Source organism: Fopius arisanus, unplaced genomic scaffold (genome assembly GCF_000806365.1).
Source record: "Fopius arisanus strain USDA-PBARC FA_bdor unplaced genomic scaffold, ASM80636v1 scaffold00087, whole genome shotgun sequence".
In the NCBI taxonomy this organism is placed as follows: domain Eukaryota; kingdom Metazoa; phylum Arthropoda; class Insecta; order Hymenoptera; family Braconidae; genus Fopius; species Fopius arisanus.
This window is the reverse complement of record NW_011887826.1, coordinates 328,462-348,815: the sequence shown is the minus strand read 5'-3', so window position 1 is coordinate 348,815 and position 20,354 is coordinate 328,462. Positions and strand designations below refer to the sequence as shown.

Here is a 20,354-nt window from a genome sequence, read left to right as displayed (position 1 = left end):
AGATTTAGCAATACAGGGTTGGGATTTAAACCCCATAAAAATCGCTCGCTGAGGCCTGAAAATAAAAATGAAAATTTGCACGATTCCGTGGTGAATATAAAGATAGGAATATTGTCAAAGGACGTAACATTACCATATATGCAAACTCTCGAGTTAACCACAGCTCCATTGCTGTTCCCCGGGAAACTACAATGTTTTGAATTAATTAGGTGATTGTGCGCCCAAGGGCCAGACGTACCATTATCGACCATACCCTATAGTACCACCAACATCTCTCGACTCGAGTAACATTTCCCATATTCTCGTCAAAAGCTCATCTACCTGCACCTCCTCTCCGGTTTCCTCCATTCCATCCACTTGTGACCGGAACGCCCCCCCAATAGCCTCAACATTTCCATCTCTTCACTCTTTACCTGTTCATTCCACTTAGTTTAATATTAATTTGCCAGGACCAGCTCTTGAGTTTATAAAGAGACGCGGTCTTTCCATTCCCCTACACTCCGCGAAACCCCTCGGATCACCATCTCTTTATCTATTCTCTCTAGCTACCCCTACCACCGTCCAATAATATTCCCTTTGACAACGTACAAAGACCATCACAAATCGTTCCCACCCGCTTTCAGAATTGCGAAGTAATTGCAGGGAGCATCTGCAAATCCATAAAATGGATTGCAATATTGCATTTCCGATGTACCAGTTCAACAGTGTCACCGTAAGTCTGAGAAGCTATCGAGTTCAGTCGAGTCCAGGAAAACCAGTTGGGAGTCAATACTGCCCCCTCGTAACCCCCCTTAAATATCAAGAAACACTATATGCAGTCGTAAAAGCACAAGACGGTGATATCCCTGGGGTGAATTGCGTGCGTGTAAACGACGAGTTGGAGAATTTGCCTCAAAGAAATGCCGAGGAAAACGGAAATTGGAAGGCGTTCTCTCTATGGACTTTGGCATTGCTCCTTTCTACCGAGTTCTCAACCTCTTTCTTTCTCGAGCAAGCTCGAATTTTTCCATTCAAACATAATCGCCTCTCCTTTTCCTTTACCCACCCATTCCACAACTCCCCCCTCGATAATGTAGCATTTCCTCTTCGACTTGGAAAAAGGAATTCACTCCGTTCTTTTAATATACCTCTTTCTACAGACGCAATCGTTATAATTTGTTTTCTTTTTTTTTGTTCGCCGCCTGATTAATTTTTACTCGAGCATAAATTCGACCCGAGTACATGTGATTGAGACCAACCGAGAGGGGTAAACAGGGGGGGTGAACAGGGGGGTGGATGGTATGGGAAAGCAATTACGCAGAGTGAGCCGAAAAGCGCAAATACATAAATCCACGTACTCCAGACTAGCGTTTGAAAATGGATCGAGTTATTCCTTCCGGAGTATCCTTCCGTCGAAGAGAGTAATAAGTGTGCGGAAGTGGTATCAACCGTGTAAAGTACGACCAACTCCTCCAGTCCACCACCTCTGTCGGGTGAGGGGTAAAAATGGGGAGGGGTGCAGAGGCGAAAAATAAAAAATAAAAAAAAAACAAGCTCATGTGAGTGAGGGAAAAAATAAAAATAAAACGAGGCTCTTGTGTTCACCAGTCGACAGTCTACTGGTGGGTTAAATCCACCCCTTTCCACCCGGTTGTTTCCTCCAACAACGATTTACAACCATCTGATTTCTACCCCTGGCTGGAGGGATGAGAGTGTGTGTTGAGGAGGTGAGGCCAAGTTGAAATAAAACTAGAGACGCGGAAGAGAAATGAGTTTCTTATTTACGAAGCCAAAAATTTTGCAACTCTCCTTTGCTCTCACTCCGATAGATAATTTGTTATTTATTTCCGGTTCTTGATATCCACCACCGTTCAACCGTTTTCCTTTCATTTCCGCCCTGTTTCTCGGTGTTGCAAGTGCAAAGCAAAACATGTATCACTCCCATTTCTTCTTTCGCACGGTCGTTTATTTTATTTCACCTCCAGTACGTGATTTTATCTTCATCTCCCCGCGGGGTATTACCCTTTTTTTACCCATCTTTTATTCCGTCTTTTGTTTCAAAGAGAATGTAACGAAAGAGTATTCATATCGGTCGGAAGGGTGTGAAAGGGAGGGTGTATGGATTCAGAGAGGAATATCGACGAGGTGATATCGCTGGGGGAATATTTCCCGTGGATCTCACTTTCCTCCAAAAGACGCGTTACTCTGGGTGAAGAGGCTTGAGGGGGTACCAAGAAGACGGCTGTTAAAGGGAGAAAGGGGAGAAAATGTAGAAAAGGGAGAGGGAGCTTTGAGGAAAGTATAAATCCACGGGGAACGAGATTCGACGCGTTTATTTGGCTCTCTTTCACCGTTTACTCCGTCTACACCCGACTCTTGCCAACTCTTCAAGTTCTGGTTTTCTTTACACTATAACTCCATTTCTCATATTTTGACAGATATATTAACTCATTCCTCATGTATAACTCGCTTCTAGTACTCCTCTGCTTTGAGAAAATTCACTATTTACTTCTTTACCCAGTGTTCTTGCATTTTCTTTTGAAATCTGAGTGTTTCATTATGCCAGACCAATGTACAAGAGGAAACACTTTTTACGAATGAAGAATAAAAGATGAAACGAGCATTGCGCATTTGTGGGAGTACAGAGTCAGCCAATGGTGGAAGAAAAGAGGGTTTTTGAACTCTCGTAAAAAGTCGGTTTTTATCTTCGGGTCTGGTGGTGTGAAGGGATGAGAAAGAAGGGCTATGAATGAGGTGAGGTGAACGGAAGAAAAGTCACTTGTTACGGTTTGTTAAGTCTGACGACTCTAACTGGCACTCCGGTTTCCGTTAAAAATTCCAGTGTGTCATTCCGTGATTGTTTTTACGGCCCAAGACGTCGGAGATTCACTGCAAATTATGTTGCCGTTCCTGTTTATTTGTGTGGTAAAGGACTACGTTCCGTGGAAAATACGGAAATTATACAGCTCGTTGCATCACCCCAGATCAACCCAGTGATGTTTTTCCAAGAGCCCTTCGTCTCCCGGAATCCAAACTATAACAGAAAGCCTGACTTATATCCACGTAATGAATTATGTATTCAGTTAAAAGTATCTTTTATTATTTCTTCAAAACTCATGCCCTTTTGATTCACCCTTTAACCGAACCCCTCAACTGAACCGTGACGTCTGTGTAATATTGACCGATTGATTTTATCAATAAAATAAATTGTCAAAACATCGCATCGTTCTCCACTCGGAGTTTCTCAGCTCTCCGTCATTCCACTTCTTCACATTCTTCACGAAAAATTACTGCTCCATCCGATTAGTCGTTTGAGAAGATGTAGAGCTAGCGCTGGGGTATCATGAAGGAATAAAAAAAACGGGGGAGAAAAAAAAATGATAGAAACCCCGAGCGATAACCATTCGGGATATCGTCCCTCCTTCGAGACTAATGGCCAACCATGAATCGACGTAGCAGCGAGAATGAGAGAACAGTGTAGAATTCTTTCCCAATTCCTCTCTCTCCCTCCATTATTTTTCCTCTCCTCGGTCATGCTCCCAGGAGAGATGTTTCATTTCTCAGTGGGCGAGAAGTCTGGATGAGACAGAGCCGAGGTGGATGATGGACGCGTCTCAATGATAGGAGAAAATTATGCGTCTAATCAAGGGAGCCGGAAGCCCTGGACCAGAGAAAAGCGAAAGACCGAGGAAAATTGTGTGCGATCAGTGGTATATAACTCCAGCACATATTCCGTAGTACTCAGCCAGTCTCATCACTCATAAAATCTTTCATTCCCACAATTTTCTCTCGAGAGATGGTACCGCACCGATGAAAAATGTCACTTAGATGGTACCGTTGAATCGATGAGTTTGCATTAAACATCAGTCCTGGATATCCATTCCTTCTCGATTTTTCCCTCGTCCTCTCAACACATCATGTTTCACTCACTCTCACTTTGGAGGTAAAGATATAGGAATGATGCTTGAGCAAGGCGGCTACAAACTTATTGCAGAAAAAAATTGTCAGTCGATGCACGTGCTGCTGGTATTGTTAAAGAAAATGTGTTATTCTCGTTTGAAGGACTTGGGAAGGTCCTGCGTCACCTCTGTCTGGGGGTAGTACGTGTTCTAAAAACGAGAACGCCTTGAAAATGGAAGGGGATTGGAAGGAGAATAAGGAGTTGAGAAAGGATCATGGAATGCTGTACGAGAAGGCTTGCTACGGTTGCATTGTTGAATGCTCAATGAAAAGGAGTGCTAGCTATGGCGATTTTATGCCACGAATGAAACGCTACGGTGTGTGCATATTGACGAAGTACCACTCGATTTTCGGAAGGGTGACGAAGTGGAGGTCTTCCACGAGTAGATGAATAGATGCTGAATTAAGGGGAGATTAGAAAGGCTACAATCGGATCAATGAGTGAAAAAATGTATTTCTTTGCATTCAGTTGATAATTTTTCCTTCATTTCCACCGAAATAATCTGATATAAAATTCACCTGGAATAAGAATCGATTTCATATTTAATTTGTCACAAGATTAAACGACTCCTAGAAACTTCATAACTCTTGTGACAAGTCTTTTTCTTTTGCATGAAGCAAACTCAAGCCTCAAGAGATTGAGACGAAGCGGAGTCTTCAGATACGAATGAATAATTTCTAGAATAACTCGTCCTACCTTAATTCAATCGATAATCCTGACAATGATTGGTACTTCATCGTTGAAAATTCTGGGCGATTGTATTGATCTCAAACGACTTTCTCGCAGAGTCACTCTTGACGGAAGAATCTTCCGATTTTCATCAATTCCCAGAGTCTGTGACCTATAAGAAAAGAAGGCAATAATTTTTTTATTCTTATGAATATTTACAATCTCTCAAGACTGGTTGAAGGACAATGTGTGATTTTATAAAATATTCAATCCTGTCTGAACGTACGACGAATCTTCTACTTTCCCGAAATCCTCTGACGATTGCATCAGTCAATAAAAAATGGCAGAGCAAGGAATTTAAATTTTTGTGGTTTGAAATTGAAGAGTTTGATTGTCACTCGGAGTTGGAGGTAACATTGAGTCATACACGAAGAGCAAGTGGATCTTATGCAAATTGAATGAAGAGTGCTTCCGCAGAATCCTCACAGACCATTGGAGTTTTACTTCGATTAAATAGTTTATCGAGCGCGGCTTTTGCTCTCGGGTCATTTGAGATCGTTCAATAATTCACGGCTTTCCATTTCTCTCCAGTTATCTGGCCTTCTCTCTCACATTTGGTCACGAATTGGAAGACAGAGAGAGGGAACACCGTGTACGCTCGATTATAGGGGTATTAAACTACTTCTCGGTGAATCCCCGTATTTATGACGTGAGTGGAAAGGGTAAAGGGAAAAGAGTCAGGTCGGGCAAACCTCCGGTGCCATTATGTACCCCGCCCCACACCCATACAAGTACGATTGAGTAAAACTACCCGGAGGGCTGTATATCATCGTGTTTCGTTTTGTCGTGAAATTCACTGATGATATTCATTGATTTTCCCGGCATTTGTTTTCCCCGAGCTTCATCAATTTACAAAAAAAAAAAAAAAAGAAAAGAAAAATTGAAAAACTGTTTTTCCACCAACTACATTATTATATATTTATATATTTCCGGGTGTAAAGATCTACAAGTCAGCAATAAAGTTATCCAAGAAGTTCACAACTGAGCGAGTTGATGCGGTAGAAATCTTCCGGGACTTGTGGACGGGTGAGAGGAGTGAGAATATAGTGGAGAAAAGTTGATTCGATTGAGCTGTGCAGGGGCCTCCCGCATGGATGTTCAAGTTTAAAAAAGTACGTGCCCGTTCCATTGTTCGCCGATACGAGAAAACGGGTATAAAGTTTTTATTTAATACTGTCCGTCGATCCCTCACCCTCTGTCCTGTTACTTCTCAAACCCTCAGTCTCTGTTGAAACTGTCGAGATCCACACGGAATTTCATCTCTTCTACTTAGCCCATCTCTACCTTTTGTTCATTCCCTTTTGCCTTCTACACCCCGCCCTATCCACCCCCTGCCACCCTCTCAACTCTTCTCTCTCCTCAACCAGCTCCCCCTCCTTCCCCCTCCACAACTCTTTTCACTTGCGATTCACGTAGACATGTAATATGTAACGCTTACGTGACTCGTAAAGTAGGTTATGGCGGTCACCAAAATCGAGAGGGTGGCGTCCTGCTGCTACCGGCAGCTATGAATTTATGTACTTTACGATCTGCTTGAGGTAGCCATACATGGGGGGTTGAGTGACTCGTCAGGGGTACGGAGGGTGGCAAGAATTACAGGATCACAGAGTGAAGCAATTTACGCAGCTTCGACGTACACGTGCAGCAAACCTCTGCGTAATCCGGGATAACTTGTGCTGTTGTTCCTGGATGAGTTCGATTGCTCACCTCTGGCGTCTCTTTATCGCAATTAGTCATGCACTTGTTGCCAAAATCCCGGACTTTGTTTCCTTTCAGGTACCATTTATGCGGCTTGTTTACCCTCGATCGGATATAGTCATGTGACAGCTTCGATTTCGATTTCCGGATTCGATTCTGGGGAGAGGCATACCATAATATCACACTGGTAGTTTATCGGTTAAAAAATGAAAGGAAATTGAAAAAAAGGAAATGCAACAGTCGAAGCTGTTGCGCAGAGGAAAAAAATTGATGAAAAATTATGGAATGACAGGGAATTGAGATAATTCGCTCTCCGATTTTTCTACAAATTTTTACACAAATTGTGATAGTCCAGAAGATCGGAATGCCTGAGTCTCATTAAGTGGGCGGGATGGAAAGTAATAAGCGGGTGTAGGGGAGAGTATGATATCCTAGTGAAAAGGGATTTAATTTTCCCTCAAATGACCCACATTTCTCAGGGGCTCGGGATGTAATGTTAAAATTGGAATATTAAGGTGAATAGAAATGCGAAAAAAGGAGAAGCGGCTTCTCGGAGTCGATGTAGATGTATAAGGGAGCAGTAATAATATCGGACGGAGGTGGGCTTACACGAAGCCGAGGGCTTTTACCAATAGTTCGAACGCGAACTTTCCCACCCACGAAGTTGCGAGCTTTCAAGCGAATACTCCAACGGGGCTTCAACCCCCCTCGAATGATTTCCCACTCCTTCCACTCGTTTTACCCAGACACATCTTCAAACCCCCTCGTACCGCGTATTCACTCGCGCAGTGTATGAGGTCCCGTGGGAAACTATAAAACATCTTGGGGGAAAATTATTTTTTTTTTCTCTCCCCCCTATCCACCATTTTTGAGCTCGATGTGGGTAGAACGACTCATGCAGAGAGGTTTCCGGTTTTATTTCGTCCACGGGGAGAAACCAGTCGAAAAATCGGCCCGAGTTAACGAGACCACTGGCCGCGCACGTTTCAGAGGCAATTTAGAGTTTCGACTGACTGGACAGGATGAAAATTACCATGCATATTTGAATTACGACTGGCATTCAGTTCGCATGTTCCAATTAGTAACGGGTTTGCCATACTCACTTTTGTATGCTAGTGAGCATTGTCAAATGAGTGTAGAGAGAAATGGTTAACAGTGCAGAAAGACAATGTTTTTAGATACTAGATACTAGTTCTTCCATTCAAATTTTTCAATTCGATCTTCTAAGCTGTTGGAAAATTAAACTTTCAATTTATGTTAATTCATCATTAACGAATCATTTAATTTCTTAATTATTCTAGTAATTCTATATTTTTTGGCACATACGGTACGAGAAAATCATCAAAATATTGAAAATACATGCTTTTCTTGAAAAAGCAATTGTGATTTAATTGTGAGGGACCGCTTTAAATTGAAATTGAATCCAAACCCATATTAAAAATTCAGATGCCTGGGCGTAAAATGAGAATAAATTTTCAAGAGCATGGGGTGCAACGCCAAATAATCATATTTTTTTTGCTGTCTTCCACAGAAATGTCTTTTGAACTGCCGCCGTAAAAATGGGTAACAGAAAGTACTCGTTTCCAGATAAATTTATGTCTTCAATAAGTGACTTGCAGCGTTTCATTATTGAACAATCCTTCGAGGAGTGTTCACCGATGCAATATTGAACGTTCAAACATGTGCCTCAAACAACTTCCTCCATCAAAACATTCAAGGGTAATGGAGATCAGCGATAGCTCGCATGTGCAGCCGATTTTCCTCCTCATTTTCTAAACACTATGCAAAATTTGTTTCACACCAATGCATAAATGAATTTTTACTCACGTCCTCGGTGTATCGAGAGCGTTCAATCTGGCCATGAACAGATCTTCCAATCCATCGATTGCCCCAGAGATTGGGCTGCACGTTTCGAGAGGGTAATTTAGAATGGCTGACGATCGGACAGGATGAAAATTACCATACATATTTGAGTTACCATGGCGTTCCGCTCGCGTGTTTCAATTAATTGTGTACTTAATAAGCAAATCTGTACGGTTAAAACGTGTGTCAGTGTACATACACGTAAAATGTGAATATAATATACGGAAATAGTGTAAAGGACTGACCGGACGTGTGGCCGCATGAAGCGTATATTGGCATAACGATCCGACGGGTATTAGCATAGGCAAATTAATACCAAAATTCACGAGAATACTTTTCACGATATCGGAGAGTCTATTGATGGTCCTTTTTTTTTGTCCGGCTTCCTTTTTTTTTTCTTTATCTGGGGAACCCGAGAGTTTACCAACTTTGGGACTCCCTCGAGGGTGAAAGGTCAGATTAAAAATTATTGGGGAAATGTAAAAACAGTCTCAATGCGCATTTCGATCACGTTCAAGTTTAATGGTCGATAAATAACAAATGACTCGGACTCTTTGGTCCTCTCATCCTTCATCGGTGAGGGAATAGTGCCTGTAGCAAACTTTTACTCGGACTTTAAACCTATTTCTCTTGGTTCTGAAGACGCTCTACCTACATCTTGTAACTTCTTCACCTGGCATCACCTCAATCCTCGGGGGTATACCACCAGAAAACTTGTAACACATGATTCTCTTTCATAGGTAGTTTCTCGGTCCTGGTATTCCCTCATCCTCTTTGTCTTGAGATCTTTTCCTTCAGATATTCACCAGTCATACGCTTAGGGCGCTCTGAGAATTTCGAGGACTGATCCCTGTGATTCGATGACACCTCTTCATCCCTCGTACAATAAGTTTTGTAATTTCGTCACTTGCGTAACTTTCTGAGTGGCAATTTCACTGAGATCGTGACCTCACACTCAGGCATCTCGTACCAAAGACGTCGTTGAAGCTAACCAACCATTTCACAAATGTACAGGGCTGAGAACTTTTATTCCCGGATTGTCCTAAAAAATGAGCAGCAGAAAAATAATTCCTGGAATCTCATCAAATTCATTTGGTTTATCTCCCATTGTTTGTTGTACACTTTTATTCTCCCGGAGTATGGAATTTGTGAAAAATATATAGCTATCGGATTAATGGGAGAGTAAACAAGGTATTGCAACTGAAAAAGTACATGAAAACACTTCAGTGGAAAAATAATAGAAAAACATTGATTTCTTGGTCGATGTATTTATTTTCATTTCGCGTGGTTTCCTTGTGAAGTGATTATACAACAAAATATTGTAGTGGATAAAAGAGTTTCAAGTAATTGAATGGGTGGCTTGATTTTTCATGATCGAAAGGGAGAGCGCAAATCGTCGAGGTAAATTTTATCGTAAATTTTTCTCTCCAAATTCTCCGCCTCGGAAAAATCGCGGAGTAATCGAATAAATCGACCAAAAAATTGTAATTGCTTTTCTTCTATCCGAAGTTTGAACTATGTATCAAGGTGATTGTTTCGCATACTAGGCGGTAGCCTAAGGTACCTAGAGTACTTGTTTCAGGTAATCCTCCGTTATGTTATCGTGATTTTACTTGGGTCGACCCCGAGGGGATAACGAAACTCCTCGGGTTGCATGTGGGATCTGATGCACGAATTTTCGAGAGGGAAACCTCTTCGGAAAAGCTTCTCGAACTGGTATTATTGATCTCGTGTGTAGGAGTATCGTCGAATGGTCTGGAAATTTGATTACGACATGACTATCAAATGTTGCGCAAATCTTAGGGGTTGAAATCAAGGGATGATCTGTAATTGGAATATGCTGGATATATTATCATTGGCGTTTCGATGGAGTCCGATTCGGTCGGGTAATGACCGTAATGAACAATTGGTAAATCATGTTAGGAAAGAAGAAATAAAAATGGTTGGTTACCCGGGTAAAAGAAAATTGTAGTCGGAATATTTGTTCCAAATTTTCAAATTTTTTGGGAAACTTTGCAGAAATTTTTCAAAAGCATGTTTCGGAAATTTTTTTAATAATTTTTTAGCAATTTTTGCGAATATAATTTTCTCTTTTAATTATACTGCTGTTTTTTTCTTTTTTTGATTTTTCAATATTCTCAAAAAATACGCCATATAAATAATAAAAAAAATTTCCTATTCAAATTTTTGAAAATTAGGAAAAATGTTGCGATTACAATTTTTTTTTCACCCGGGTGTGGGAGAATTAATTTTGGTCATGGGAGATCGGGATCGGAATCTCTTTTGGCTGGCGTTAGTGATGGCGGGCGTTTGAGAGCTTGCAGATATTGGGTTGGTCGGTATAATCATAGACACTATTAGTGATAACAGCCTGCCTGTATGGCAGCATCGAAACTTGAGCTAGTCCGATGGAGATGGTCCGTGTGTTGATCAATTATAATTATATTCAACCTTGTGATTTCTGGACACGAAGGAGAATAATGCGCACGTTATGGCTGCATCCATTTTCGACCCGAGGGTTATTCATACCGATGGAAAATTCGGGAAAACCACTTGCCGAGTGAAATATCCAATTTATTTGCGATCACATAAAAAGTAAAATTTCGAATAATAAAATGAAATTTCGCATACGGAAATAATAATCCCGTAATTGCTCGGATCGAATTGATCGGGTTGAAAACTATCGAGGAGGGGATATGCGATTTTGCAATGAATGCACTCTCGCACATTGAGCCTTTGGTAGAATTTCGATAGGAAGATACATAGAACGGTTTAGTGAGCATGGACAGTTTGGTAAGAGAGAATGCAATTTCGTATGTGTGTATCGAGGATGAGAGTTGGAAAGCCGGTGATTCTGCGCTACTCGTGAATTTTCCTGCGAGTGAGGGAAAGAGGGAACAGAGACCACTTCCACCCTGGGGCACGTCATACGGCCGTTTTCGAGGATACTCCCTCGATAATCCCGTTGCGTCAACGTTGAAATTTATGCTATCGACATTTTCCACACCAACTATCTGACACCAATGGAGTGAACGGGGTGAGGAAGGGTGTAGAGTTCATTTGGGTTACTAGGGTTATAGCCGAGCACCACCTCGTTTAGCTACTGATCCTCGTGCTCCAACCTATATTCAACATCCTCGAGAATATACTTCCCATGATCCTCCTTCTATTTACATAATCTCATTTTTTCCCTCCCCCTCTCTCTCTCTCGTTCTCAAGAGAACTTTCTTCGCTCAATTTTTTACACCCATATGCACCCAGAATTATATTCACTTGTTAAAAAAGTTCATAACGGCTATTTCTCGTTATAGATATTTATTGAACAGTTCGTTCAAGTATTCCATAACAAGTTTCATGAATGCTGCTAGTTGGATTATCAATATTGTGGAATGATTGTCGAGTAGGGAATATTCCAGAAAATGCTTTATTTATTATTTACGGATTACCTTCTAGCAATTTTTTATGATCCTATGAAATCTACTTGTTAATAACTTCTATCCTCGTTGAGGAAGAAATTCCTGGTACTGGATGGTAAGTTTTTCGAATTTAAAAACTTTCTTTTTACAACATCGAGAACCTTTCGTTCTGGGTTTTTATGCTCTCAATAAAGAAAGTCAAAGAGAAAAGATATCTATGAAGTAATTCCGAATTCAAATTGACGCACGTAGAGAATAAATCAATGATTATTATTATTTTTTATTTCGGAATTATTATTTATCCCGGAAGCCATTTATTGGTATGGACATTGCACAATCGCGTTCATGTGTGAATCCTGTAGCGATTATATTCAATAATTATGTTTCCAGGTAATTAGCGACATCTGCACTCTGATTTTCTTCGGCAAGGATAAATGAAATGTTTAATTAAATCAGATGTGCCTTTCGCCGAGCAAAAACATGAGAGCCCCAGCCACAGAGACACTGAATGCTTTACCTGGTCCGACTAGTTTTAATTAAAACAACATTTGACACAGTAATATCCAACTCGCTACAACTCCATTGTTACAGTTTTCTGCTTTTTTGCCCCTCCTCTACCCCAACGTGTTTTTGGTTTATTTTTTTAAACCGTATTTTCCCAACAACTCCGCTGAATATTTTAATTGACTAATTAGAATTTTCGTGTTTCGTTTTCATGCTGACACCGAACATTTTTTCCACTATTTTGAAAAACAAATCCCAGTGGATCGGTTGGGAGTTGAAAAAAAAAATAATACCTATAAAAGCAACTGGAAGTTCATCAGGACAATTGAATTGAAAAAATATTTCTGCATCAGAATGAAGAGGGAAAGCGGACAGAATGAAATTGAAAAATATGTTTTCCCTTTGTCGCATCGTAATCGATTTTTTCCTGTTTACAATCGTCAAATTACATTGGCCGATTGCAATTCCCAGTGAAGGAATTTTCCGGGCAATGGTGCAATGAAAAAAGCCCGAGCAAGTAAACAGGAGAAAAAAAAAAGAAGAAAAAGTGGGAAAACATAAGGGAAATATGTGAGGAATTGGGAGCGGCTCCCATTGGCGTCAATCGTATAATCGGTAGAATAATTATTCACTCGACTGTACCGTAAATTCTGGTGCCCCGTTATATACGTGAATCGAATCCGACACCATTCTGCAGTTCCCATTTTGTTGCCCTGCTCCACTCCAAGTGCGATAAATCGTGATTCACTCCATCCCTCCCAAAACTACCGGCACAGTGTCACATACACAAGCACATGGATTTTGCACATATATATAATTTAAACACATATAGACATAAATTTCTATACTCGTACATATAATCACTGGCGCCAGAGAAGTCCCAAACTTTGGCTGGCCTGCTTTGGCCGGTGAAATTTTGGGAATGCGAGGGGGGGCAGTAGGGAAAATGGAGAGAAGCGGTGGGGTCGGGTGGGGTGGTCTGGGGTGGGGTGGGCTGGTCTGGGGTAGGATGGTTTGGGGTGAGGTGGGGTGGGGTGGTTTGGGGTGGGATGGTGTGGTGTGAGGTGGGGTAGGGTGGTTTGGGGTGGGGTGGCGTAGGGTGGGGTGGCGTAGGGTGGCATGGGTTTAGGTGGAAACGAAGGGTGGCAGTGGAGAAACTGCGGACGCAGTCGCCTAATGAATTTCGTTCCTCCGATACGATATCAAATGATTATTGTACTCAATGGTTCGCAAGGTTTCACCTCAGTCACTAATGCATCCCCTCGCTCTCGTATTTCCGCGGTAACCTCTTTGCCGGTGGACGATTGGAATTTAGTTACGCGCAAACTACCACAACAGGAAATTCGTATTTCCAATGGGATCGACCAGTAAACATGAAACGTCGGTGGACATTGCACACTTCTCTTTTCATTCCCCCCCACATTCGATGACTTGTGACGTTTTACGCAACTGTGGACCACCCAGTTAGGACAGAGGTAACAACAGCAACTGGAATGAAGTGTATGGAGGTTCTGCTGAAACATAACAGGGCAAAAAATGCCATGGTGCCACAGGAGAGTTGAGGTAGGAAGAGAGCTTGGCATCCAGTGTATAGAGGGGTTGGAAAAATTTAAATTGAATGCCGGAGTCGTTGGGAACGACCACTCGAATAACGCGGCCAATACCAAAACGTTGACTAAAAATTCTCGGGGGTAAAATAAAAATAGTGGAGCACACTCACGGTAAAGGCGTCTATTCCATACATATATATTTTTTTACCCTCTCGCCACTCTTTTCCGGATGTGTGTGTATAGGTGGTTTTTTTTTTATTGTTTTCCTCTCGCTCCAGTGTACACACCTACTTTTACCATTTCACGTCTCACTCTGTCTCCGTCGTTTAATCGAATTTCAAGCAATTTACCGGATTCATTTCGATCATCGTTCGTTAAAAGTTCTACGGGCGATCCAATTTTTTTTTTTACACGTGAATCACCTCCTTTCCTCTGAATGCCTAACTTGAGACGGTCTTTTTTCTCGTTCGAATTCACCGGTATTCGGAGAATTTCCATTGCTCTTGTTTCCGTGGTCATGAATTTTCTATGAGGATGGGTTTTAATGACGAGAATGAGAGGCTGAGAGGGGAAAAAAATTTCATTAAATATGTTTCGAGTGATGAATAAAAATAATAAGACACGAAGTTGTGGATAATTAATGTTTATGGGGAAATGTGAGGGTGGAAAGTTCTCAGGGAAATTGAAAAAGATGTGAATGTTGGGTACATCAGCCGGAGATTAATTAAGTGACGAAAGATTGGGAACGACTGGAATGAGATATGAAAGTGTCTCAGGGTGGATTTTGCGCCGGAGTGGAGAATTTTAATGCATTCGAGCTGTTAAAAATCTCGCGCAGCGGCTAAAATCCCTATTACAATAGGATGATTGTGGTTTTTTAAAAACCCACTCGGTTAATAACAATAGCGAGAATTTCCTGATGAAATATCCATTCCAGGGGAAAATCTCTGCAATGGATAGACGGAATCTCTCATTTTTATGGCAATTTAGTGGAGAAACTCATGGCTGTTTATTCTCAGGTGGCTCCAGTTTGTCGAGTGTCATTGCGAGTGGCAGTAAACCTACTAAAGCGTGGGACAAACCCTATTTTGACGACATCACTCAGAAAAACGTCACTGCTATTGTCGGACAAAAAGGTGTGCTCAGTTGTCACGTCAAGCATCCTGGCAACCGAACGGTGAGTTTTGTTCAACGAATTTTTACGATAATAATGCAAAATATTTTTTCATGAATTCACACTATTTTTATTGAGACTATTTGGCAGGAGACATTCAACCATTACTCTATGCTTTCATTTTTTTTTCTCCTTTTTCATTTCTACCACTACAATTGAAAATCTAAAAATCGAACAATTGCATTCGAACCATTGCGGACAAAAAATTGAATTATAATTACAGTGAAAGGCATATTAAAATTTACCGTACAGGTTCTCAAGGCATTTTTACTACAATGTCAGCGTAAAAATAGCTAACCGTCTAAATAAATTTACTAGCGAATTTTTCTCCTCGCAAATGTTACGGAAAATTCAAGAGATTTCTAACAGCGTAATAAATATTAAAACGTGCAAACAAGTACGTAACACTGTTTTTTATCCATATTTAAGCACATATGAAACGTGATAATATCGGTGTTCTTAGCACGCCAACGTTTAATTAACAACCGGGCGCTCCGTCACCCTGGCCCCTTGCTAATTGTATCGCGGTGGGATGGCAAAAAAAAAAATGAAGAAAAATAAGGCAACATAATCAGCAGTCCCTGCAGAGACCTCCGCAGGTTTTCTCAGTAGGTATGAGCGTGTCGGGATGGCGATAAGCGCCCTCCCGAGATTTGCATTTAATCGGCGCTAGTTTTCCACAAGGCCGCACCCCCGCTCTTCCATTTCCTAAGAGCCGTCCTGCAAAAAACGTCACGAACCTAGGACGCGTCCTTTTTACTCGCCATTTCTACTCGCAAAACGTCCATCTCAAATTGCCCCACGACAGAATTCCCCTTCCACCATTTTCAAGTGGATGAACCCTAGGCGCCGAAGCTTTTATCGCCTTTTGTTAACTGTATCCTACGTACGCCCTGCGAATGTTCTTGCAACAATTCCATTCTCATGCAGCTCCACACTCAGATAGCTGGGGTATTTCCGGAATAAACTACCAGTCGCAATAATCGAATGTTAAAACCAATTAACACATCGTAATTGTCGCTATTTTCGAAATATCTGTACCTAACAACGAGAATAATCATTTAATTAGCATTGGAAAATCGGAATTCCGATTCTGGTTCCGAGGTCTGAGATTAGATGCACCTCGAAAATTTCATCAGATTGTGAGAGACGTGTCAGTCAAATAATTCCACTTGTTGCCCTCAATTGAATTTTTTTTTTGTTGCAAATGCGACAATTTGGAAATTAATACTCGCTTCAAGTCCATGGACTTTTCTCTCCAGGAGAATACAGGAGGAAAATTACCGTAGCATTCACCTAAAATTAGAAATTTTATTAATATGAAATTTTCCCATAAATCCCTTGTGTTTCAACTATAAATTGTTCTAAATTTCATCAGACCCAACGAGACATTGCACTTAAAAACTATTACAATGTTTATTAGCCATTAAACTCTCATTTCCTCAGTACTCGTCCGAAAATTTTCCCAAAAGATATCGCTCCCAGCAGTTAAATTCATCCATTCACGTGGTACTCCCCGAAACAACCACCAAAGACCAGAACTCAATGCAGTTGATCTCCGTTCGTGTCGAGAATTAATAGCCAGTTGGTGTTTACAAAAGGAAAACCATAAACAAACGATAAATACATCTAGCAGAGTAGAACTAGCGAATGGAAAAGAAGTGACATTGCATTGCAATCATCGTAAAAGCCTGGCTGGTAGAAATTGTTATTTGAAATGTTCAATAAATCCCGCTTTTACGAGAGAATAAATTCAATGGAGCACAATGCCAATGTGGCGGATGGGGGTTGGGAGAATGATAATAATGAGACGACTCAATTGATGGTTCGGGGTTTGGCTCTGGTTGGATGACCTCTAATCGTTCAGCTCCTCGGGGGAATCAGGTTGAATGAGTCGACCTGACAGGAAAGAAAGGGCCCTTCGTCCCATCGCCGTAACAGGATAAATCAGTGGAGCGCAGCGCCAGTGGTTACAGTCAATGTAAAGTCAGGCGGGACAGAGACATGGGAAAATCAGTGTTCGTGTGAATGAACTCATCCCACAGCTTTTATCTTTGTCTTACTTATTCATCTGCATTGAAGTTACGAATGCATGGGACCAGTTTACATTGTCACTCGAGGCGGAGGTGAATGCGTCGTACAGAATTCGCGGACCATTCGGAACATCCAGTGGAGATCGCGATCGAGCGGAATGAAAATGCGAGAGATGTTTGAACCATCGTGTACACGGCTGTCAGAAATTCTCGACAGTGAAATTTTGAGGAATTAAATTCCTCTGGCGCTTTAACCACTCCCATTGTCGCCGATTATCGTCGATTGACCCTCGATTTTTATGCACCCGGGTAAAAAAAATTGTAATCGGAATATTTTTTTCAAATTAAAAAAAAATTTCTGGATATCTTTTCAGAAATTTTATTTTTTGAAACAAAAATATCGGGAAACAAAACAATCGTATTTTTGGGAAATGTTTTGAAAAATTTTTTTACAATTTGCTTCGGAAATTTTTTTTAAATAATTTTCTAGAAATTTTTGCGAATATAATTTTTTTAATTTTTCAATATTCTCAAAAAAACCATCTAAATGATAAAAAAACTTTTCCTATTTAAATTTTTGAAAAATTTTTCAAAACCTTTTCCAAAAATAAAATTGTTTTGTTTTCATAAAAAAAAAAATTCTAAAAAGTTTTCCAGAAATTTTTGGAAAATTTGGAAAAAATATTGCGATTACAATTTTTTTTTACCCGGACAGACAAAGTGAAAAATCGTCAATTGCAGAATAAAAAATTTGAAAAACTTGAAGATGGAGAAGAATCAGTACTTGTTTATCGTGCAATTCCCGCAATTCGAGGAAGTGAAAGTCCCCACCTAGAGCGCATTCTCCTCGAGTAAAGGATGTGCGGATGATGGTGTTGAGGTTATAGCAGCGATGATCGCCGAGGCAAGAGAGGAGGCGTGCTACGGAATTACCCTTAATGCATCCACCAGGAGAATTGCATCGTGATGAACGAGGAGTGGAATTTCGTGCTCGCGATCCAACGGAGGGATATATATCAGTCGCCCTCAGTGCATCCCCCGCAAGAACCCTCACCCTCGGAAATAGAGAGTTAGAGGGAGTGAGGTGTAAGCCGAAACTTGTGGCACAACCCAGTGAAACCCCTTGGTGTCTGTCACGGAGGGAGGTCCAACGTATCCCAGAAGCCCCGAAGAATTTCCTCGACTACATCTTCCACGGTGAATATCCTCCAAGTACCAGGTATCCCCCCAGTACCTCAGTACCAGGATCTCTATTACACTGGCGAACTTCTCAGGCTCTCGGCAGGGGCTATCCGGCCCGTTGGAATTTGATTTAACCGAAACATTCCGGCATTCCATTCAACATCAGATCCAATCATCCCAGCATCGACCTGTAGTCCTAAAACTCTACCGCTGTCCCTTTCCTTGACCCTCCCGCTAACATTTCCTCTGTAAAATTGATAGCTCCTGGCGGTTGATTTTATACTCGAGCAGTGGAAATACAAACCCTCCAGGGTGAAGTTGGTACATGAAAGCGGTAGGAATTGAAGTGGTCGGGGGAGAGAAAGAAATGGAGAGAGATATATACAATGTGAAAGCCACACGAGTTACAATGAGGTTGAATCATTTTTCATCGTGGGATTTCATGTATTCAGTTCCTCGCACAATGCCGTTTAGCTAACCCTCTCTTCAATCTCCATCTCTGTCTGCGTACAACAGCGTTGCAATGCGTTTTGTCCATCATTCTCTTGCTGCTGGTAACCAGACCCTCTCGATAAATTTACTGGGAAAACACGTCGGTCTTTTGTGCTTTTCTGGTGAAAACTCTCTCACATCGATTCAACCTGTGAATTTCGGACTCACGTACTCGCGGCATCCGGTTGTTTCCCGATTTTTCATTTTTCTTCACTACTGACTTTCCGAAAAAAGAATTAAATATAATAAGAAACAGAAAATTTAATCGGTCATTTGATTAATAATATTTAATTTTATCAAAGTGAAGTTTTATTTTCGTTTTCCACTACGAAAGAGGAAGGTCGAAGAGGATTGAAAATTGGGCACTACTCCAGGGGTAAAATTTGAAAGTGGATGAACTCTAACAAAAAAATAAAGAGGAGGGTAGAGCTACTTAAAAAATAACTTCTCGATTGGGTTTATCTGTTATCCTCTAGTCCTCTATTCTGATTAATCCTGAATGAATGTGATCCAAGGAACGTACCAATGCATAGGGAGGAAGAGGATAAACTACTGGGCAAACTCAAAGAGCTCAGGTCCCTCTTTGTGTTGTGAGAATATCCCGCAGGAAATTCACTACAGGCGACATTATTGTTTTACTCCCAATCGTCCCTCTGCCGTCTATATTTGCGAGTAAATATCTTTATGGATACCGCATGGAAAGGACTGGAAACTACACAAACCCCGGGAGTACACCTAATGTTATTGCACGATTACGAAATTGAGGATAGGATGGGAAGAGGGAAGGAGGGAGTAGATCCATTGTTACCCTGGTAACGTCACGGTCCATCCCTGTGCGAAGTACCTACTACCAATTCCATATTCGCATTAACTCTAATTGGCCAACTTTGATGTGCAGCTGAGTTTCAACTCTTTGGAATATTCGCCCGTGTCCTCCGCAACTTTGACGGTTGTATACACACGCTCATTAAGACAATCTTGTTCTACGTGAAGGACTAAGGACAAGATACTACTCCGGGTAAAAAAATTACAGACGGAATATTTTTTCCAACTTTTCAAAAATTTTTGGAAAACTTTTCAAAAAATTTTCCTATTCAAATGTTTGAAAAATTTTTCAAAACCTTTCCCAAAAATAAAATTGTTTGGTTTTCCGATTTTTTTCCATAAAAAAAAATTTCTGTCAAGTTTTCCAGAAATTTTTTGACAATTTGGAAAAAATATTCCGATTACAATTTTTTTTTCACCCGCGACTATTTATTTCGAATTTTTTCTCATATTCTGTCTCTATATCCGATCGATCTGCCCCCACGCCTATTGGCCTCTCAGCCGATAATCACCCCGGAGCACCAGAAAAAATATGAAAATAAAAGAAAGAATGAAAAATGTTCAACACAGTACAAATTAAAAGAGTAAAGAAGTTTTCTGCACAGGCGAAGACTTCAGAGCGAAGTGTTCCCTGATTGTATGCCCTGGATACCCGGAATATACGACTGGCCGATCTACACCGCTAACAAACAGGCACTTGTCCCCAGCGTGTGATCACTCAGGTGAGCTGTCCCTTCTCCCTCATTCCACATTCTTCTCACAGCAGGAAATCAGCCCCGGGTTATTTCATCCCGATCCAAGTACCCGTGCTAATTCCACATTGCTCGGAGTTGGTTTCCGGCGTATCGCAAAGAACTCCTGGATTCGCCGTAAAACCAAAAGTACAAGTACTGAATAAAGACAAGAGGAACTTAGAGATGGGCCACCTCAAGCGAATCGCTATTTGCC

The 20,354-nt window shown here is 41.1% G+C and overlaps 1 protein-coding gene across 1 annotated transcript in view; it reads left to right on the top strand.

Moving 5' to 3' along the window:
• Positions 1-20,354, top strand: part of LOC105270424 (hemicentin-2) — a 69,905-nt gene that overhangs the window by 7,218 nt on the left and 42,333 nt on the right. The window contains exon 2 of the mRNA XM_011311335.1: positions 14,720-14,877. Within this exon, the coding sequence (XP_011309637.1) occupies positions 14,720-14,877 (158 nt within the window). The remainder of the gene's footprint in view (positions 1-14,719; positions 14,878-20,354) is intronic.